General features: G+C 37.7%; 1 protein-coding gene across 1 annotated transcript in view; it reads left to right on the top strand.

The window, feature by feature from the left end:
- The first annotated feature begins 16 nt into the window (after positions 1–16).
- Positions 17–23565, top strand: part of CARS2 (cysteinyl-tRNA synthetase 2, mitochondrial) — a 49831-nt gene continuing 26282 nt past the window's right edge. Inside the window, exons 1-9 of the mRNA XM_085318137.1 lie at positions 17–91; positions 4906–5023; positions 7493–7564; positions 8219–8324; positions 9042–9125; positions 12578–12707; positions 14169–14302; positions 19673–19740; positions 22638–22704. Coding sequence (XP_085174263.1) covers positions 4940–5023; positions 7493–7564; positions 8219–8324; positions 9042–9125; positions 12578–12707; positions 14169–14302; positions 19673–19740; positions 22638–22704 — 745 coding nt within the window. The 5' untranslated portion in view covers positions 17–91; positions 4906–4939. The remainder of the gene's footprint in view (positions 92–4905; positions 5024–7492; positions 7565–8218; positions 8325–9041; positions 9126–12577; positions 12708–14168; positions 14303–19672; positions 19741–22637; positions 22705–23565) is intronic.

The raw sequence follows: 23565 nt of genomic DNA, 5'->3' as shown, positions 1-23565 counted from the left end.
GCCCCCCTGCGGCGCGCTCAGCGTGTCCCTCTCCCCGCAGGTACAGCTGCGGGCCGACGGTGTACGACCGGGCGCACCTGGGCCACGCGTGGTGAGTCCGCGGCGTCGCGGCCCACGGTGGGGGGGGGACGGTCCGGCCACGCGTGTCCCTGTGCCCGCGGGCTGCCCCATGCCTCGCGCGGTAATTCGGCTTCTAATCTGAAACGCGCCTCTTCCTCGGGGTGGTGGTTTTGCGCGTAGTTAGAGGCTCACCTGTACGGGTTGCTTATTCTTGTTCAATCCGTCTGGTTTGAGCAAAGAACGGCGACGTTTCTGAAGCAGCACATCGCTGCAGTGTGTACAGCCTCAAAACGTAAGGCATACGTTTTTCTCTTGAATTTAAGTTTGGATACTGTGGCAGCACCGAGGAAACGCCGTTCACGGTTGTTTCACCTTTAAAAAAGATGTTCTTAGGGTTAAGATTAAAAATGTTCTCTGAAAGTCCATCTAACTTTAAAGCCTTTTCACGTAGTTACAGCCCAATGACTCTTGCTGTGTGAAAACGACCGGCGTTTTCTCAGCAAGTCATTAGAATAATTACAATAACAAACCTGCTTCATTATAAATAATTTTGCAAGAATAATTTAACCACATCGGAGAAGGTGGCTGCTGGTTGTTTTAAACTTACCTGGTCTGAAGATGTGCAGAACGCCTGCAGCTTCTCGTGGAGTTAATGGAATTTGTAGCAGCTCAGCTGCTCTTGAGCTCATATCTTGTAATATTTAAAAGAACAAGATTCACTGAACTGCTTGGAAAAGCAGTTTTTCAGGTAACTGCTAACTATTTGAACATCAAAGGCTATATATATAAATCATTCATTTTTAATGTAGGGTATTTCACAATCTCTGCTGCTGTATCAGCTTCATTCAGAAACTTGTGCTGCGTTTTCCTCAGGGTTGAGCTATGGCAGAAGTATTACTTCAGAATAACTACTACTTTGTTCTTTATAAAGAAAGTTCAAAAATGCTAACTATATAAAAATATTATTGTCTACCTGTCCTTAAATGCTAYTGTACCATTGTGTGTATGTACTATTGCCTTTGTCCTCCTTGCTTTTGTCCRGTCTTAACCAGAAAACTCTCCTGGCTTTCCATTAGTGGTCTAAGAATCAAGAAAATGACATCTTGAATTATTTCACTTTTATGTTTATACCTAAGGGAAACTTTAATACCAAAAAAAAAGAAATTTCTTAACAATTTGTGTGTTTCACAGACTCACAGAATGGTGGAGGTTGAAAGGGACCTCTGGAGATCATCTAGTCTGCTGCTGCTGCTCAAGCAGGGTCATCTAGAGCATTTAAAATCCTAGAGTCTTTACATCTAGAATTACTGTAGTGCAGCTGAGTATTACTGTCTGTCTTGAAATAACTGCAGTTTAAAATCATAGCTTGACAGCAATTATATAACAACATATTAAAGCATTTCTTTTTTATTCAGCTTAGATTGTCCTAATACCATACTTAATACCATAGGCCTCGTCTTCTCTGCTACCTCATGGCATAGCAGAGAGAAGAAATACAGAAGCACTCCCATCACTAGGAAACAACTTTTCAGTACTCTAGAGCCTTTTTAAATTTGCCAGTCTTGTAGTGTAGAGCTTTAGAGCAAGCATGGAGGAAGACACTACCTGAGACTGCCAAGTAAAATGAAATATTTAATACCACAAGGAGCAAAATGGGAGTGAGGAGAACAGGATGCACAATGCTACTGTTTCCAGAAAGCTGAACACAGCGCTTCTGTTTATTGCTGTTCAAAACTGCTTTAATAAGGATGACTGTTGTTATGGTCCAGTAGAATCCACTTTTCAGTAACTTTTTTGTATATTGATGTTATACATAGTTTTGGCACAGTGAATTACACTAAATCTTGATACTACAGCTATTATTTCTTTTGATTTCTTTTYCCTTATTCATATTTTTCTTTCTCCTTTCAGTATCTTTGTTCTCTATAGGTGTGCATGGTGCTCTTTTAATGTAAAATCTCACTAATCAAACTTTGTACTGAAGAAAGGGAAGTATGGGCAATGCTAAAGGCTGTGCAAGGCTTATGTGACCTTTCTGTGTCCTGCTCATTTATCTGTTTGCTAAAACAAGTATTAAGTGGTATAGTGGATCTAGAGTATGACCCTCTTAAGTCTGAGAATTTCCCCTTTTGGTCTTGCTTTTTCTATGTCTCTTGAGTAAGTTTTTGTTAATGGTTCTCCTTGTTTTCCTATATTCAGATTCTATGTCTCTTGAGTAAGTTTTTGTTAATGGTTCTCCTTGTTTTCCTATATTCAGATTCTTTTGACTAAGACCTCGCTCTGCTTGTTCTTTTATCGATCGCATTTTATCCTGTGTTTGAACTAACAATTTTAGGCTTCCCTGATCTGGAAGCTGGCCATATGCCTGTGGCACTTATTTTTGACCTCTTCATGTAATGCTTTGAGAAGAACAGTTGGGACTGAGTACTGCATTCAAAGCAGTGTGTCATGCAGATAAATAGGTATATTATCATCTCTCTGCTGCTTCTGTAGTGCTTTCACATATCGTTTTCTTTACTGCTGTTGTATAGAGGAATGCCTACAATAAAGATACTCCTCCTTCTTTATCTGAGCAGTTAAATTCTCCAGTGTCTGAAGAATTAACTGTTCCTTTCCCATGTGTATGATTTTGCATATATCAGTATTAACATCCTGTTGCTCAGTTGCCMTGCTTRGGCCTAATTTGTTCAGGATGGTGGAGTGCTTTTGATTTTTGATTTTTTTKRWTTTTTTTYCCCTGTAGCTAGGTCTAACTGTAGAGCTGCAGGAGCACTATTTTAGTAGGTGCAGCTGAAATGAATGTTCCTGATAGGGCTCTGTAGACCAGGAAATGCATTGGGAAAGAGCATGAAATCAAATGGAGTGATTACTGTGGCCATGGTAGCTACACTATCCCTCTATCCCTCTTGTAAGCTCTTTTTTCCTTTTTTTTCCTTTTTTAAAAAAAGAACAGCATACCATTTTAACACTAGAGTTCCTCCCTCCCCCCTTCCTTTTTATATTTGAGTCATGACAAACACAACAAATGCATACTGTAATGATGCAGAAATGAATAATGACARTGAGCTTGAGATGCTTGGTAAGAATTTAAGAACTGAATTACTGTCCCTTCCCTGATTCCTTATTTCTATAAACTAACTAACTTTCTCTAGCAGGCTTCTGCTTCTGGGATTCAAAACAGTGCTCTGTGTGCTTTGATACAACAGCCAAATTTTATTCTATATAAATAAAAAAAAAATCTGAGACTGGCCTTGACTTTCCTGGTATGGGCCTGGTTAAGATCCAGGTTCTTAGCTCAATATTCTGCCATAAGAATAATTACAAGCCCACAAAGAGGTTTCATTTTGTGCATTTTACCTGGTGTACCACYTGCTTGTTTTTGACTATCTGCTTTCTTTCTTTTCAGTTGTTTAGTACTGAAGTAGTAAGGAACCTGCTTTCTGAGATGTCAGATCTGTCTCATTGCAGTGTTTCTTCCAAAAATTAAGTTAGAAGATCACAGGAGAGGAAACAGTGCAAAATTTGTGTATGTTCTGGGAACTGAAACTACAGAGCTGTTAAATCTAATTTTAAGCTTTTGATGCTGATATTGTTCMTTTGAAAGGAGTCCAAAGAGGAGTTTAACATTCTCATGGAATCATGTCACAACATTAGATGAGCACCACTCACAATAGCTGATATTCATTAATAACTGCCTACTTGGCAGCATGTGCTACCTTTCAAGTAGCCTTTTTTAGTATGAACATAGTGTGAACAGAAAAAGGAGAAAAAAAAAAACAAAGCTTTTCTTTGTCAAGATATTACATATGCTTAAATCTGAATCCTAATGCCGCCTTATCCCTGCAGCTAAAGGAGAAATGATATGCAGATTTTTTTTTTTTTTTTTAATTTGCTTGCTTTAACAGACACAGTTGCTGCAGTTCATTTAGATGAAATGGAAGACTGTAGATCTGTGAATCTCCTCTTGGACTGCAGGAGCAGTACACTCAATTCTCTTAAAAGTCAGTGGAGGCTGAAGATTTTCAGTGTGCTGCAGCATAARTTCAGAGCTTCTAGCTACCTTTTAATATTTCACATAATAATTGAATTTTACTTAATCAAAGCATGCTTTTAGAATTATGAGTGGGGAGTATTTGAACAGTGAAAGGCTTCTTACAGACCTGTACAGCTTATACATAGATCGATCTGTTAGTGTTAACAATTGTGTTTTATCATGAAGTACCCRAATAATTTTGAAAATTTATTCTCGAGTGCAAGTAAAGCAGAATAACTCCCCAAAGTAGCTGTTGTCTGGTATCAGAAAAGATTATGATGTGTTAATGAAATTGTTTATTTGTAACTAATAGCTGTAGTTGTTGTTTGACTCTAAACAAAATTAATTTGAATCTTATTATGTTGTTTTATTTCTTCGTGTTCTTCTGCACTGTGGCATTTGAAAATCTGTTAGAATTTAAAAGGACTGAGGATTTTTTCTTTTTTAAGAATATTTGATCTGTTTGTATGAGAGTCTGTTTTGTATTGTTTAAGAAAGTCTTCTGGTTAATATGTAGCTTCAAATTCTCTTTAAATTTTTGCTAGAGATACAACAAAAGAAAATTCAGAAAATGTGATGTAATGTGTCACTAATGCCAGAAGAGGGTAGAGCAGTTCAACTGAAATTTACTTGACTTTTGTGCAGATTGTAACTAGTTTTGGAAAAGCGTTTTATCTGCTCACACCCTTGTTGTTCCAGATATTGGCTAATTTAATATGTCTCTGTGGGTGTTGCTGTTGGTGGTTATTTTTATTTATTCTCACTGATGCATGTTTAAAAGCTTTTTTTTTCTTTTCTTTTTTCTTTTCCAGTTCCTATGTTAGGTTTGATATAATTCGAAGAATAATGACAAAGTTTTTTGGAACTGAAGTAGTCATGGTAATGGGGATTACAGATATAGATGACAAAATAATTAAAAGAGCCAATGAGGTAGGTATTCGCTACAATCTCTCATCCAAACTTTCAGTATTTTCTACAGCTGCTTACATAGGGAAAAGATCTAGGCTTTGTTTTCCATTTTGTTTTGTTTTAATTAGTGTATAATAAATTTTGAAAGTTCTAGTCATCTTTGGCTTTAGGAGGGGCTGGGAAACTGGAGGGTTTGGCGTAGACAGCTGTGTGGATGAAGCTGTGTAGAGCTATCTGTTGACAGACAGCGTGGGCTGTATTACAGCACTCAGAGCAGAAGTCCCTACAACCTTGCACTGGATCTGAAAGGCCAGTAGGAAACAAACAGCCACTATAAACCTACAGCAGAGTTGGAGAGTGTCTTATCTGGAAAGCAAAACAAAATGTATCAGCCAGTATGTTTCAGGCTGTTTTCTGARAAGTTTCTTGTCATCGCTGATATTCTTTCAGTGTCGGTCATTAAAGAGGTACTGACAACATAAAATATTCTGATATGTAGGGTTTTACCATCTCATGTATGTGATAGCATCTTCTAAAAGGTGCTGAGCTCCAGCTAAGTGCAGTGTCAGCATCTTAAAAAGTTTGCCTCACTCAACCAAACCTTTCATTGAATTCTCGAGGTTGTTGACCTCATTAGAAGTTTTATGGTTGTAAGTAGTTTTCATGTTGGAACAAATTACAGTTGCAAGTTTTAAGCTAGTTTCTTGGAGCTAGAGAATTTGGCAGACATCTTTATTTTTTTTAAATAAATAGTTACTATTGCAGTTTAATGTAGGGCACTATATTCAAAATAATGTTAAGCTTACTGCTCTCCTGTAGAAATTGTTTTTTGTTCTCTTTTTCCACTTACTTACAGCTTTTTTTAAGGCAGTAGGTCAGGACTCTAAAAAATACTGCATTTAAATTGGTACATATGCATTTTAAAATTTTTATTGTTAGAACACGACAGATGTTTGCTTCTATGTTTGACGGGGGGAAAATGGCATAATCTTTTAAAAGAATTTATGTTCATTTACCCTGTTCTTTTGTTTTCTGAAGAAATCTTTGTGTCCTTGATTGGTTGCTTGGTGCCTGCCCTGCTCTGAACATTCTGCTTGGACAGCCAAGGCCTCTACCTGTGTGTTTTGATTTTTGGTTTTGGGGCCTCAGTACCTGAAGCATTATAGTGTCAATATCAACATCATCTAGATTCATCTAGAAAGAGTCTAAAAGTTAGACATCTTATCTATGATGATTGTACTATGCTTCTCTGTACTGAGAGGGAGGTGAATCTTGCATTTTGGGCATCTAAGGATGGGAAGAAATTCTCTGTCTCCCCCTAGGTGCCTTTCTCTTTGTGTTGATCAAAGCTGCAGCTTAGCTGGGTAGTGAGATGAATCTCAGTACTGGTACCYGGAAGAACACTGTGGTGTGAAGGCAGAGGCATGTCTTCATTTCTCAGCGCTGAGAATCTGCCTTACTGCAGGATGAGCATCTGATTTGTTTTCACCAGAACTCTTGGCTGCTCGTCCACTAGCTTGTTCAAATCATGGTAGGCACTTGCAATCTGAAAACCAGACTCCTTAACTATACTCCTGTAGTGAGTGAGATAAATGAAGCTGATTTTATTTTGTTAATGATTCAGTTATCTGCAAGTTGGAGAAAATGTCACTTTGTTGGCTCCTGCCTAGTACATTTTCCATACAGAAGATAGAAAAGAAATCAAATTTGAAACACTTTGATATTGTGCTTCTACTTGCTAGGGCAGGTTTTGCTATCACATATCTTCCAAGCCCTGACTTATTCTGAGTATTTGGGACAAGTATCTTGGCGTGTGCAAATTGCCTCTTTCCTTTTGGACTGAATGTATTCTTTACTTCTGTGAAGATGTCTGTTCCTGTCAGTCAACACATGAATGAGAAATGCTGAAAAGGTGTTTGAAAACTACTGCTGTACTTGGCAAAATATGAAACTGACTTCCAATTAATTTTCTCTGATTGTACTGATATATTTATACATATATATAAAAGCAACAATGACCAGCTGAAATACCTTATTTTTCTTAATCACTTAAAACTAATATCCTGTCTGATCATGCAAGTCTATGATCTGTCTTTCTGATATGCAGGTTGTATCAGTATCCCCTGACAGTAAGTTGAGTGAATTTCACATCCTGTACTCTGTAGTATAACTTGTCAATAGTGGAAGACCCTTTCAAGAGAAACATAATGGGAGAAGGAAGGAGCTTATTGATTCAATCTGTAGTTACTTTCTCTTAAAAGATTGATATTAAAATATTTTGGTAACTCAGAAGTGTAAATGAAATACCACTTAAGTTATAAATAACTAACATAGCCTTCCCCCTGAATGTTAGATTAATAAGCCTTTCTGACTGTGTACACTGGGGGCTCTGTAAGTCTTCCAGTTAGCTATTAACAGATTGACAAAAGATTGCAATGTTTAATATTATTACTTTGGTCTATGATTTATTAATCTGCTTCTATTTTTCAGATGAGTGTATCACCAGTAGCTCTTGCTCGTATTTATGAAGAAGACTTTAAACAAGATATGGCTGCCTTGAAGGTACCGATACTTGAACCTATAAATTTAAGAATACTTTAAAGCATTTGTTTTAATAAGGAATCTGACTTTGACAGTTTGAGCTAAAGAAACGAATTTATTGGCTGCTTGTGTGGTGAAGTATTGTTAAGATACTGAATACTGATTTATTCTTTTTACCCTTTAGGGGGGGAAATAGTTTTTGAGTAAGAGGAGAGGAAAAAAAAATAAATCCTGATTGTTGTGAAAGAAGAGTAAATGTGTTGCGTTTATTTAGGAATAGGACTTTTTTGCCTTATACAACTGAGCTGTGGTTCATTGATAATATGTATTTACTAATATACAGAAATAGCCTGGTCCGGAGCGTGTAAGACACAAAATATTCTTCTGTTGACTTTAGGTGGTCAATCTTACTTCTGGTCCAGAGTACTGTCAGAAGCAGAGTAAGCCACTGGAGAAAATCAGTGGATTCGCTTTTTTTTTCCCACTGCATCTATCTTTTTTTTAATTATTAACTATATTTCAGATGCTATGACTTTTTATATTTTCAATGTTTTTTGGAATGATAAAATTGAGCAGAACATTCTTTAAAGATTTGATACTTCTTAAATTGAAGTGGCTTAGCAGCAGTATATTTCACACRCAGGATAATAAGCTGTTATGGTTTCTTTGTTTAAGGTCCTTCCTCCTACAGTATATATGAGAGTGACAGAAAACATTCCTCAGATAGTTTCCTTTATAGAAAGAATAATTGCTAGTGGACAAGCTTATGCAACCTCAGAAGGTAAGACTTATATYAAAGCAACTTCATGTTAGCACGTGGACAGGATATCAGTGCTCTTGGTAATCCTGTTTTGTGATCAGAGGAGATATCCTGTACCAGGTTTTCCTTCTGTTGAATAACAGATGGTGTGAGCAACTCATCTGCAATGATATGAYTACACAGAACAACTGTTGCTCAATTTTTAAGTTAAATGTAACTCATCACTAACATAATTGTTTACTCTAATTGAACAGTCATTCAAAATCCTGTGAGGGAAGTCCTGGCCTGGGTGCTACAAGAGAGCCGGGGAAGCCTGTTAACAGTGGATTGGCATCTCCTATGTGCTACATAGCACATGTCTGCAAAGCATGATGTGTGGAAGTTTTTTAGCAGAGTTGATATTTGCAGAAAGATTCAGTTGCATTATAACTGGAAGAGTAATAGGCTTCTTTTCAGTCATGGAGGGGATTACTGTGCGATCAGTGAGATCTCCAGGGGGAGGAAAAAAAGTTATCTTCATGTGCAAAATGAGCAAATACAATGAAGTTACTGGAGAGCAAATAATATGGAAATGTGCAGCTACTTGTGCAGTATTTCTGAATTTCTAGAKCAGAATTTCAAGTGGAAGTTCAACGGCATTTTGTTTTGGTTTCCTTTCAGGGAAATATCTGTTCATCATATCAGCAGAGTGAATGTACCTCATCTTTGATATAAAACTGAACATTTCTTTTCTATTAGGTAATGTTTATTTTGATGTTAAGTCTTGGGGAAAAAGATACGGAGTGTTAACTACTATTTATCCTGATGCAGAAGATGAAGCAGGTAAGTTCGTGTCATTGATTTRTGTTTATGCTTTGTCGAACTCTTGATTTGTCTTTGCATAAAGCTTCATAGAACAGTCTGAAATTTTTTTCTAATCTGTTGTACATAGCCAGTTTTTTGGTTAATTAAGACCATGTTGTTCTAATAATATTTTTGTTGAAGCATTCACTGCTGCTAGTGTAAGAAMAATCTGTCTTCTGCATATTTGATTTTTTTTCTATACTTTTGAGTGAGAGCAGTTAGGATTCTTAATAAATTTTATTTGAATACTTGTGAGTAATGCATACAAATTTAATGTGTGGTTATCTTCTCAGCCTTTGCACTAGTGAGTGATGAGGCAGCCAAGAGTAAATGCAGGAAACTCCATCTATCGTGTTATCATTTGGGCAGTTACACCCTTCTGATGTATACTAAACAGATGAATTTACTCCTTTCATTACCAAACTACTGGTTGTGTGAGGGATGGTAGATTTCTTGATAGACTGTGGTAAAGCACAYCTGTAGCCCCAGCTCTGATCTCTTTGCTGAGCAGGATTGCTGAGACTTTCTGTAGTTTCCATAAGTTGAGTGTGATTAACTCCTCACATAGGAGAGCCTGATGCAGGTCTGCATCCTTTGCACRCTGAAGTTCAGCATTTCTTCACTGAAAAATCTGTTTGGAATTACTGAAGTTTGAGAGGCTGATGCTCAGGAATTGCAGYCAGAAATTCTCACAGTTCCGCTCTRGAGTTGTTTCAGTGTTATAATTTGCAGAGGGAATGTATTTTGTTCGCAGTTCTTTAGTGAAAGTTATTAATAGGCTGTAATTACCTGCTTSATGACCCTTAGGCATATAGTAGCATAGTGGTCCCCAACTGAATGTAACTAGATATGAGCAATAATTCATTGTGGTATGTTTTGTTACGTAAGCACAGAGATGTTTTAAGGTATTATGCCTTTTTTTATTTGTTCTTAACTCATATTAAGAGCTGCGTTTAGAATRTCAGTCTTATGGAATAACATATTATTTTTTTGGCAGTTCTGGAGCTTTTCAGAGCTTTTTTTAATGACTGTTGTTGGAAACAGAACATCAAAATGGGGTCTTTTTTTTTTTTTTTCCATCCCTTCCATTCATTCAGAAATTAAAAATAGTTAGGTCATTCTCTTCTCTTGCTGTAAATCTAGAATATTTCCATTCCTGCATATCCTAAACAGGACCCAAGCAAACAGTAGCAGCTACAGGGTATGGTATCAAAAATAGAATCATTCTGGAGAGCAGAGGCTGTGAAGGCAATTTCCTCTTGCTACTCCCTGAAACAAATCATTGCTGTGTTTTAAAGCTCTGTTAGCTCTGCAGGCTGCCTCGCAGTTTCTTCAAGCTCTGTAAAAGAATAGTAGTATTGAATAAAGGAGACAACACTCTTATTTAACAATGGGAAAATGCTGTTGCCATAACAAAGCTTCAGGTGAGTAAACCCATGCCCCTGCAGGTGCTGAGGGCCAACCAGCTCGAAAACAACTTTGCAGAGAAGGACTGGGGCATTCTGGAGGACGCCAAGTTGACCATGACCAAGCAATATGCCCTCATGGCAAAGGTGGCCAACTGTCCTGTGGGCTACATTAGGAAGAGCATTGCCAGCAGGTCGAGTGAGGTAATCCTTCCTCTACTCAGCCCTAGCGAGATACATCAGAAGTGTTGGCTCCTCAATACAAGAGACACATGGACACACTGGAATGCACCCAGTGAAGGGCCAGAAAGATGATKAAGGGCTTGGAGCATCTGTCATACAAAGAGAAGCAGAGGGAACCGGGATTGTTTAGCTTTGAAAGCTGGAGAGGATCTTAGAAGACTGAGTCAGACTCTTCTTAGTGGCGTCCAGTGACAGGACGCGAGACCATAAATTGAAATACAGGAAATTCCATTTTGCTATGAGAGTGGTCAGATATTGGAAGAGGCTGCCCGGAGAGGTTGTCGAGTCCCCATCCTTGGAGATATTTAAAACCCAAGTGAACAAAGTCTTGAGCAACCTTCTCTAGATTGACCCTGCATGAGCGGGGGGGTTGGACTAGATGGTCTCCAGAGGTCCCTTCCAATCGCAACCATTGTGTGATTCTGTGACTTATCCTGTGTTTTGTCCTGTTTCCCTTTAAGTAATTTATTGCTAAATTTACAGTTACTTTTAAAGATTTTGTGACTATTTAGTTTATAATCCAGAAGATGAAAATAGTGCGTTTTTTGTATCAATACTTAAAAAAGTCTAGAATGGGATGGAGTCATCAGATACTGGTCAGCCAGAGGTTGGCAAAATAATGAAAAAGACAAGAYGAAGATTCAGTTCGTAATATATAAAGGGACAGGAGTATAATCCTAGTTTTATCAAATTTGACTGATGAAGCAGGTGCAATAGATTTTTGTAATGTGTTTCATTTAATATTGCATGACACTGAATAGAAATTGACTCTGTATCAATAAAAGTACAAGCTGAATGGATCACATTTATCAGATCTCAAAAAAAAAAGTCAGTGGAGAATCATAATTAAAATGTGTTGATACTGGAATCCTACAGAGATTGGTTCAGACCCAGTAATACAAAGTATTTTCATTAGTGATTTGCAATAAGTAGAAGCAAGTCTAACATCACTGCTAATTAAACAGATGAACAATGTTAAATAATTAAGAACAGGGAACTTAGCAAATGACTCACATTGCTCTAAGCTGAATCCCTTCAAACCCAATAGGTATACAGTTTTGTCRAATGCAATATCATGTATTTATCAGCAAAAAATGGAGACTCTAGAACCCCATTCTGTAGTTTGTGCTGGAAGTAATGTTTATCTGAATGGGAGTTACAGGAGTCAACAGGGACTAACTGTTGAACTCARTTCTGCAGTGCCGTTGTAAAAATGGCCAGCATCATCTTTGGCTGTATAGCGAAGGAAGYAGCAAATACAGGGAGGAGACTTTTGTCTTTAGAGAAGACATTAGTGAGAATGACACTGGRAAGTTGCTGCTACCCGGAAATAGTTCTAATGTTCTTCTCTGCACTTGTTTTTGACTTTATAGAATGTGAACGAGAAATTTTTTGTGGCCCAGAGAAAATTTTTTTTTAAYCTCTCTCACTGCAAAGCAACCCATTTGTTGTAGGACTCTGGCTGATACGTAACTAAATGAAAGGTGTAAAACCAGATAAGGCCAAAGGGACTCAAAGGATAAGATGCATTAAAGAATCTGGAACTAATTTTTTCTTAGCCTGCAGCACTGTAATTCAAAGTATTTCCCCCCTCCCCCCAGAAAAGTTTTTTTCATCAAAATAAAGCCGTGTGTAAGGGGGAAGGGACGAAAGATACAGGAAAAAGAAACTTGGCAATTGAGAATAAAATCTGAATAGTTCCCTACATGCTCATTTCCTTTTGCTTTCATTGTCTGTTCTTTTTGAGACATATTCCAATAGCAATTCACTTATTCTTGACAGTCAATACTGATAAGCGACATAGTAAAGATTTTGCCCTGTGGAAGGCTGCCAAACCTCGAGAGTTATCTTGGACTTCTCCCTGGGGAAGAGGAAGACCTGGATGGCACATTGAGTGCTCCACAATAGCAAGGTCAGATGCCTTTGGTTTTAAATCCAGTGATGATTTTTGTTTGTGATATTYATAGTATCTTTGAAGTGTGTGGAATGAGAGATCTGCAAATGGTAATGCTCCTCTATAGATGGCAGGGAAAGCAAGAGCAGAGTTTGCTGCTGTGAAGAGCTGTGCTTATTCTGTTTTTTGAGCATGTGGGAAGAAGCAGATGGGCACAAGCTTGGGAAATGACCACAAGCCCAGTTCACTATGATGTCTTTCTCTGTTTCTTCCCTTCCTGTGTCCTGATTAGTTCTGCAGATCAGTCACAARCCTTGATGTCGGAGTATTTTGTCCCCAAAAGCAACTAATATCCAGCCAGCTACCAGGAAAAAGAGGAGCAGCGTGTTGACRTGACACTTGGAAGATAGTGTGTGTTAGTGTGCGCACATATCTGCCTTGTGTTTTATTTTCTACTTGCGCAGACAGCATATATATTTTTTTTCTGTTCCGATTGAGTGTCCGCAGCTACTGGGCAGTTACCACAGATTTGCTTACCTGTGCGAGTGTAAATGTTCTCTTTATTTAACAGAAGGGTGAAATCAAGTTATTAATTTGTCCCAAGTGACRTAATAGGGACTTGCTGGAGTAGTGGATAGTATGTGACTCCTGTACTTTAACCAGGAAGCCTCTAGATCTGTCATATTGTCACATGAACACCTTAGGTAGCCCAGCTCTCTATAAATACTAGTGGTTGAAAGTAAGTACTTAGCTGTCGTGCACAGATGCAGCAGTGCTATTGGGATGGTAGCAGTAGGTTTGGGAGATCAAAAGCAAGCGGCTCAAATTTCTTTGCCGTTAACCTGTGCACATGTATAACCAAGAGGGCTACCAAATCAGAGGTTTGTATTTTTGACAGGTTGCTCATGGAAATTGAACTACATGTGGAAAATCTGATTTCTCCTTTCATTGTGGCTTTATGCTGTTGTAATTTTAGTGGACATGATTCTTCAGTCTTATTAGCATAAACCCAAAATCAGATGCTTTCTTTTGATATAACAGTATAGGACTAAGCATTTTCTATTGTGACTGTGTAGCGTTTTGCCTGAATTCTTACAGAAATGATGCAAGATAAAGAATGGTAATACCAAGTTTAAAGAAATGTACATCACTTTGAAGTTGTTTGGTTTACACATGAAGGCTGCTGTCTGATACTGATTAAGTAACTGAGCGAGAAAGGAAATGTTCTGCTTGCTGTTCTTGAATCTAAGTTAGAAAAACAATTTTTCCTAGTAAAGAAAATTGATTAATTGTAGGCAGATGTGGGCTTGTATGGAGGCTTTGCTGACAATTTGGTGTCTGAGATCTGATTATGGTCCTGTTCTGATACTTCAATAATTAAATTATGTATTTATATTTATGATTTCATCTTTTTCATGCATTTCTCTTACAAAAAGCTTTTGTAGTGTTCTACTACTGATCAGGAAAATATTGTTACAGTGCAGTGTTTGGAAAGCATCTGGACATCCATACTGGTGGAATAGATCTTGCATTTCCTCATCATGAAAATGAAATTGCACAGTGTGAGGTGTATCATCAGTGTGAGCAATGGGGGAATTATTTTTTGCATTCTGGTAAGTAAAATAGCTGTATATAAATTCAAGAGTGATTTTGTTTGTTTGTTTGGCTCTTGTTTTGTTGGAAATGTGGGGGAAACCTTACAAGCAGATGCTCTACTGTAATGACCAAGTTCCTGCTCTCACTAAGCAAGTGAAGAAACATAAATGAGGGTGAATCCTGAAACAATAGAATGAATGCACTGTGTTAATAAATCACTTACAGCGAAACACTCCTAAATTTCATTTGGAGAAATCTCTAATAGTGCTGTATGTATCCCCAGTGTGTAATGTTTAATCCTAACTAAAAATATGGAAATAAGAGTTCTTCATATAGAATCTCATTTACCCTTTCATTTACATTTCCTCAATATTTGAGGGTACTTTTTGTGCAGTAGTATTTCTTTTTAATTTTGTGCAGTTTGCCTAATAGTTTTGCAGGAAGAGGGTAAAAATAATTCATCTTTTCTGTATGTGCTTATGTCATCCTTCTAAAACTAGAAATAGAACCCTCAAAATCTGAAGGTGAGTGAGTGGAAGGGACAAGTAGACAGGCAGTTGATGGTAGGATTTTTWAAACATCAAAAATAGACTAAACTATTCTTTTACTCCATCATCTCTCAATACCAGTTGCTGGTGGGTTTAAACAAACAATTTTTTGGTAGAATGCGGAGTAAAATGGCCTATGTTTGTAAATGAAGTGAAAGGCTTTTCATCATGATCRGAAAAGACATCTACATTATTGGAAAATAAGAATGGGGAGAATGGTAAGGTATGTGAATTGATGAACCAACAAAGTTCACAAAGTTGTGATTTTCCAGAGAAGTATCTGAGCATGCTCTTACCCTCATGAGCATGCTGACCAACTTTTTTTGCTAGCCAAGTTTCAGAGGACCCTGAAAAGTTAGTTTCAGAGAATGCATAAAATCAAAATTGCTTGGGTAAGTTTTAAGTAGTGACCAAGAATTGCATGGCATAAACGTGGGACAGTGAAACTTTCTGTGAAACTCACCTGGAGCCAAAGAGTATGTGAGACAGTTATGACTGGACTGTCCATTGCTATCAGAAGCATGGCTAGCATGTATCCAGTCTATTTCTTGCAGAGATCCCAATGAGGTAGTCAGAGCAGGCAGAAGTATGCATTCCAGTGGACCTGTGATGGTCTGCATCAAATGAAGGTCTGCTCCTCCAGCAGGTAAATGCCATGGAAAGAAAGGAGCTCAGCTAAATATTTGTTGCTTGACAAAGAGAAGACTGGGAAAAAAAAATAAAAAAGGCACCATGGGCAAGGAACTGTACAGTACAACTTCCATATCTTTGCTATCATACAAAGGTGAGGGGTGAGTGTCTTTGTTGCAGTATAGCTTATAGATGTCACATGCATCCTGTCTCCCCCAACAGTATCTCTCTGGCTATGCCTGATTAGACGATACTGAAGAGTCTTTGACTCATTCAGTCTTCACCATTACAATATTGCTTGAGGTTGTGTAAACTTGCCCTTGATGCCTTGCACAATAGTCCTTCAGTAAACTTTGCACTGTATCATGCTTTGCACTACATCATTGCATGATGGTACTAGCTACAGTACCATTGATAGGAACCTTGAAATTTGTCCTTCCTATTGCAGTCTTCATTGTTCTGGCTGATCTCCAAGGAAATGAAGTTGACAAATCATGGTTCAGTTCTGCAGTGTCTCTTCTTGCTGAACACTGCTTTGTGCAAGATGTCTTAGTGAACTCATTGAGCTACTTGTCTGAGTAACAGCTGCAGAATTAAGCCTGTGGTCCACTCTGGGAATTGCTCAGGCTTTCTTTTAAAAATATATTTGCAGCGTATGATATGAATACTAAATCTAGTTCCAGTTCCCAGTGTAGAGCCTGTTATAAATCAGTAGAGATTTTTCCAGAGGCATATGCATCCTCCAGGGTGTGCTTTACTCCTGAAGTGCTGGGGGATTCTTTGCACTTGTCACTGAGATTCACTGTTTTTTAATGGCAGGCTCTAGCTGGCAGTGTCCGATGCATCTCAGTTTTAAAGATTTGGAATCAAAACTAGAGGGGGAATGTTTTTGAAAATAAATAAATAAAGAGGATTCATGAGGTTTTATCAAACCAGAGGAACTTGATCTCAAGGGGAACTTAAATACTGAGAGTTCTGTAGAAGCTGATGGATTACGTTCATTAAGTCAAGAAATTTTGCTGGAGGACAATAATGTGAATTATTCAGGGCAAATGATTCAGCTTCAAAAACAATTTATTCTAGTAACAGACTTTGGAAATTTAGCAGACTCAAAATTGCAGGAGTGATCCCCCTTAGAGGAAGAAAATCCCTGCACTGGGGATAAATCTTTTTATAAGGACTTTATTTTTAGACTACTTGTATTCTGGGAAGAGCGCCAAGCCAAAGTTATGAAAATCCTTATATTCTGTGATTCTTCAATGAAACCATTCACTCCAAGCAATGAAACTCTTGAAGAGAGGAATACTTCAAATTCAGATGTTACTGATAACTTTATTAGGAAAACATGTGGTCAATTTGTTTTAAATTTGTCTGCCTAAAGTTAAGTTAATACTGAGGCACATTTACAAAAGGAAAGAAAAAACAAGGCTATTCCCCTTTGCCAAAGAAGTTTATGTGTGGATTTCATTCAATCATAACTGCAAGTGTCCAATATCTCTGTTAGTCTGAATGTTCTTAGATAGGGCCCTATGTTCAACCACACAGTAGTGAAAATGGCCTCATCTGTTAGCAGTCAAGACAAACATGTTTGAAAATGAGAATTTGTTTTGAGGTAGACTTCTCTTGTAGCTGGTTCTGGATTTGTACATCTCTGATTCTCTCCTACCCTTGATACAGTGTGTTATGTAGACTTAAATTTTCAAGGGGTTAAGAACAAGACTGAAGGAAGCTTTCTTCTTGAGAGTTCTTGCTGATTTGAGTCACTGACAGGAAAGAGCTAAGAAGTAAAACCAGATACTTTTCACATCCATTTGTTAGGCCTGAGCACGTTGCTTTTGCTTCCAGAAGAGAACGATGAGATTTTGATCTGCTCGTGGAAGCTAGAGATTCCCATACAAAACTATGATGGAATGCTGTGCAGAGTAACATAAAATTCAGACAGCTGATTGGGCTGTAGATCAAGAAATTAAACCTCTGCCACTGTCTGTGAAAACAAAAATATAATCATGTATATCAAGTGTTGGTCCTTCAGAGCACGCTGAAGCATCAGATGGGCATGAGATACTGCTGAATTGCAAAGTCTGAATGCATGCAGTGTATTGATATGGTATTTAACAGTAAGATGCAGATTTCTGAGCATGAACTTTTCTAAGTGGATTCTGCAAGTAACTGAGTACTTGAAAATTAAGTGTTAGTTGTGAGTGCTTTGTAWCTTGCAGGGTTACTCTTTTAATAGAAGAAGCCAACTGAGGCTTTAAGCTTCATTTCTGAAATAGTACTGAGCACTCTTGCTGGCTGACTGTTCAGCATCACTCCCATTCTGTGAATAATTGATGTTTCCTATCAGCAGTGGTGGTGTGGCTAGGACAGGAAGGGCACAGGGGCGTCTGAGCTCTGAGTGTTCATCTCTGGTGTTGCTCTGACACAATGTTCAGTCCCAAAGCTGAGCTCGGCAGACTCTCCCAAATGTGACAGAGATTGTTACTTCTTTTTTTCCTGTACTGCAGCACCACAGGCTCTGAGTGTGCAGCTACTGAAAGCTCTAGCAATGTTCAGAGATTATATTTAAAGTAAACTAATTCAAATTAGGCATCCTAGCCGGATTCCTCCCTCACCTTTCCTCGTCTCAGCCTACCATGATCGGGCAAAATGGATTACCTACCTTTGGTAGGTAATTAGTTCAACTGTAGCAATCCAAGGTGAGGAATAGGCTTCTCTAAATATCATGTCTCCTCACTAACTCTTCTTCTTTAAACAGCATCACAGCAGTGAGGAGACCAAAAGTTAATTCCTTTCTTCAAGCAGAACTTGGTGATTCTGGAGCATGATCTAACTCAGAAGTTAGCCTTGCTAGGAGCAGAGGGTTTGGTTGGATGACCTAAAACGCCACCTAAATCTTCATGTGATTCTGTGATTTCTGTATTTACCTGGTAAATGCACCAAGATAGCAGGAAAGGAACCAGTTTTGATGCTGGACCTGGACAGACCCTATTCAGAGCAATACCTGCGTGAAGGTGCTGTGTTGTGAGCAGAGATTGTATATAACTATTTGTGCTATGCAAGCATACTCCTTGCTGTCTGTAGCAGGGGGCAGTTGTGAGAAGGGACAGTGTTACAGTTATTAAAATACTCTAGAGAGACATCAGACTACGAATGTTGTGATTAACAGCTGTGTGTTTTCAGCATGGCACAGTTTAGGTGACTTAAGTTGTGCAAGCGGACATGGTGTAGGAGGTCTGGAAGACTGCCTTTTGTTGCTTGGACACTCCCCACTGCCGTTACTCGCTCCACTTTGAGTGAAGAAACTGCCAGATAGCATACGTGAATTTGTTTTCCAAGTACAGTACTCTGTTATTCTCAATTCTCCTCACTAACACTTTTATGTGACTTTAAGCTCCTGCCAGATTTTTCAACATGAATATTCAGAAGAAATGCAACATTCTTCTTCAGAAAGTTCCTTCTGAGAAGCTACTTGAAAAACCTACCAGTTGTCTTTCAAAAATTTTGACTTGCTTCAACAGTAACTTTTCAAGTAGAGCTTCAGAAAACCTCAGCTCTTCCTTATCCTGTCTAATGCCTTCTGGCAACCTACTAGTTCCTAGTTTTTTGTAGATCAAGTTTCAGAATAAGGAATGCACAGAAAATTCATTTTACACATGTGGTATTTTAAAGCAATGCAGAATAAATCTCTGGAATAAAAAGAATACTGTAACAACTGCCGACAAGTAATTCAACTTAAAAAAAAAAATACAGAAAATTGATTTGCAAGAATATTAATCTGTGAGATTACTGGAAGATCTTTAAAGGCATTAAAATGTTTCTGGAAAGTCAAGAGAGACAGGTAAGAATTTTCTGTGGAGATCGAAAAGTGCTTATTTGTTTTGTAGTTTATTTTATCACCACTTCTGAACAGAGATACTATTTGTTCTTTTTTTTCTGTATTAATGTCTATTTCTTCACGTTTCTTTTGAATAATGTTTTCTTATGTTTTTAATGCACTCGGTCAAAGTTGAGGATGAAGAAATGTGTAGGATTGTAGGCAAAGCTGTGGAAAAATTTTAGATGTTGCATTGATATGGTTTGCACATATCTATCTTGGGCTGTGTTGCCTCCAGTGACTTCAGTGTCTCTGCACAGACTTTCTTATTCATTACCAATTCAGAAGCACGCTAATTTATCTTGATTGATGGTGCTTTTTATTTTTTCTAGGGCATTTGCATGTTAAAGGAAGCCAAGAAAAAATGTCCAAGTCATTAAAAAACTACATAACAATTAAGGTAATCTGTTGTTGTGAATTGAAGAAGTGTATGCTTTTAATAAGTAAATATTTATCATAGCCTTCTTTTGAGAAAATAGTTGAGCGTGTGCTTACAGTACAGTGAAAGAACTGCATAAGTGGAATAAGAGTGTGTTTTGGGCTAGGATACCTGATATTCTGCATTTGAATATAGGAAATTTGCTCTGACTCAGGGGCTGTTTATAACTTCGGAGTTGAGAAGCACAGAATGCAGTCTGGTTCTGTTTGTAAAACCTAAGAGTCTTCATGAACTGCCGGTGGCACTCATTTCTAACTGAGCTGAGAGAGTTTGTAGAAGCAGCATTTGTGCCTGATAGCAGATTTCTGCATTACAGGAATGGCTTCTCTTCTGTAGGCTCTTAATATTCCTATGTGCTTTTGTGACTTATAAAAGAGTAGATGTTTCTCCTTGTCCTGCTTTAGGTGAAATGGGACAGTCTCACTGTTTTATCCAGAACTTACCAGGTATCCTGCAACTGCACCATGGTAGTGGTCCCTTGTATTTTCCTTTAGTCTTTACTATCACTTTCCTGCTGATGCACACAGAGCTTTGCCTTTTAGTATCAACAGGTGGCATGAATATGTCCTGTTTTACTATGTGAAAGAGAAGGAGGCTTTTATCAGAAGCAGGGTTCTAAGTGCACTGAAGCGGTGACTTCTGATATTTCCTTTTTTTTCCTCTGAAGGCTCATAAAGAGGCTGAACCAAAGTTTTTGAAGTAACACAGAGCAGAATTTCTCTGTCATCATGTTCTTGATACAGATTTACTTAACAGTAACTCAGCTCCAGTGATGGCTGACACCTATTGTTAGAAGAGGGTAATTTTCTTCCTGTAGACAAAGCTTAAGAGGCTGTTTGAGCACATATGTTCCCCTTTGCCCTCTTGGAAGACTAATTAAAAATCCTTTTAAAAACAAAATTCAGTGTGAGCTGCTTTATTTTTAATTCTSCTGATGCTGTCTGTGTACAATTAAGCCTTGTCTCCCCTAGGAAAGTTATCTCTCATTCACAATTTTGGCAGAAATTTCCTCAGTCTAAGCAGATGTGGTAGAAAGGGCAAAGAAATGACTACTAATGCAACACATGCAATTAAAAAAAGTATGCAAACATTCTTCTCTGTTTTTCTAGTGGGATTTCTTAGTATTGAGAAGAACATTGAGTATGAAGTAAACAAATTTCTTGGTAGCAAGTAGCCATATGCTTAACAACAGCAACAAAAAAAATTCAGGATCAGCACTCTTCTCGTGCAGGTCTCTTAATTTCTGTGATTAGACATGGTTAACAAGGATTAATCCTTTCCTGAAAGTAATTTTCAGTCCACTGAACCAAATTTCTTCCTGTGTAGTCTTTGTGCATCTTGAACTTTAGGCCCCATGTGGAACTTTTTACATATGCTCTGAAAAATTCAAGGCCTGGATGGTACCTAGAGCTTTTCTTTTGTCTCCYTGGGCAGCAAAGCACTGAATGCATTCCAAGTAGTCAGCGAGGCATGGTTTTTCTTTCCTGCAACCATGCTGGGTGCTCTTAATCCAGCTGTGCTATTTTTCTTCCCCCTTGTTTCCCTCTCTGATTTTTTTAAATAGCTGTTAAATCTGACCCCCAAAATCAAGTGTGTAGGCATAATGCACAGTCACCAACCTGTTTTGAAAGAGTTGTGAGACTTTCTTTCTCCAGTCTACATTATTCGTGAAGTACAAAAGTGATTTTTCCAGTTTAGATTATGTCTTCCCAAATTCAAAGTTTGCCTCAATAGAATTTATTTCCTTACTTTGTTCATATTGGTCACCTCTGTATACTAACATAAAGCCTCCAGATACATTGAGTACATTTATTTGTACAGAGTTTATAGAAAAGTCTCTTTAGTTTCACAGTCTGTTTCTTGATTTTAGCTTGTCTTGATTACCTTAGTTACTTCTGTTTTCATTTGAGAAAYTGCACGTTGCTGACATTTTGCTACCTTCAATATTCAGGCCATTTTAATTTTGTAGCTGAAGCTAAATTTTGAGATGTGCATCCTTAAGTTCATGATGTTTTCCAAGTTTTCTTACTTGCACTGACTTCTTATACCTTTCTATTTCAGTGGCACTTTTTAAAATCAGTGAATTGGTGATAGTAAGTTTGTAGCACTAACTATCATTAGTTTACTAATTAAAAAAAAAAAATACGGGAATGAAGTGGTCACAGTTAATTTGCACATTGTCCAACCTTCTTGCTGAAAGTGGAGTTGTCAAGTAATTGAACATTTTAAAATGTGCTTCCCAAGCTTTTAAATAGTTCTTCTGAGTAAATTAAATACTTTATAGCAATAGTAAAGTATTTTTAAAGCTAGCTAAGTATTAAGATGAAATTACTAAGTTTTCATAACTTGCACAGGTAAATTCAAACAGTATAGAAAATAATTTTTTTCTGTTCACTCTATTCTCCTTTGTGTTCTAGTCTTTTAGGAAAAATGGCATGCTTAACCTCTTTCAAGAAGTTTAATACACTTTTCCCCCATAAAATTTGCAAAACTTGGAAGTTGTCCTTCCCTGCAAGATTGTATCCAGTCTTAGTCCAGTAATTTAGGTTTGCTTTTTCTGGTAGTCTTATTCAGTGTACATTTGATCATAATTGTAAAGTGTTTTTCTGCAGCTTGTATTTGTAGCTGACATTATTTATATCTTGTATATATGTATGTGTGTATATTTATTTATCTATATGGAATTTGATTCTATTCAGTTTAGACATTAGAGCTTTAAGCTTATCTTTAACTACAGACACAGGTTATTTGTAATGTTAGTTGGTCTGAAATAGTCTGTGAAACTAATAAAAGAGGGCAGAACAACTCAATAACAACTTTTTATTTGATAAAGTTGCCTTTTTGTTGGTGGATTTTAGGATTTTCTGAAGAAATTCTCATCCGATCAATTCAGGATGTTTTGTTTGCGCAGTAGATACAGCTCAGGTAAGGAAAAAAATAAAACAATTCTTTAAGATATGCATGCCTTTTTGCACATACTTCCTGAGACCTGAGGATCCAGTGGTGCAGTGAAGTGAGTTTCTTCTTTGAGGTGCCTTGAAGTTTCGATTTTGTAAATGGAAAGGTTCATTGTGCTCTGTAGGGTGGCTCTCAGGCTATCATTTAGAAAAGCAACTTTACCAAAGACAGTACTTAAGCATGTGTTTAGATACCTTCCTGAATTTCAGTTAATTGCAGCTCTCAATTAATTGCACTTTCAGTTAATGAATTACCTTCATCTCTGATTTGTATCTGTTACAGTCAGTTCATGATCAGCTGTATTTGGAGAGAGATCTAGATAGGACTTTACTTTATATTCCTGTAGGGTATGACAAGGGCTTGCTAATAATTTTTTTATTTCCCTGCTGTTTTGTGATTTGCCCTGTGGAGTTACTCAGCATTCAAGGAGTTCTGTGGTGCAGTGAAGCTGATGAATACTTGATGAGCTAATGATCATCTTAAGTTGGCAAAAAATACTAGCAGGTGGAGGTGAGGGGGAATTTTGTTAGCTTCTCTGTCTACACCAGAGTGCTTCCAACAAGCAAATGCTGCTTTTAACCAAAAGACATGTTTATACAGATAGCATTTTTATCAGTTGATTGATACTTGTCAAAGGATGGCAGTTTTATAACTGGTTTTGGATCATCTGGTTTGTTGACTCTCTTAGTATTGTAATGAGATGCTGGAGCATGCTGAAACACCTGCTGTGCTATTTAAGCAGGCCTCTATATGCCTCAGATAAAGCACCTCTAGCAGTAAGACTGGGAGAACTGCTCCGGTCACGGTTCTGTTGCTTTGCTAATATCT

The sequence above is a fragment of the Rhea americana genome, unplaced genomic scaffold (assembly GCF_003343005.1).
Source record: "Rhea americana isolate MKP2758 unplaced genomic scaffold, rheAme1 scaffold_52, whole genome shotgun sequence".
In the NCBI taxonomy this organism is placed as follows: Eukaryota; Metazoa; Chordata; class Aves; order Rheiformes; family Rheidae; genus Rhea; species Rhea americana.
This window is presented reverse-complemented; position numbering and strand designations above follow the sequence as displayed.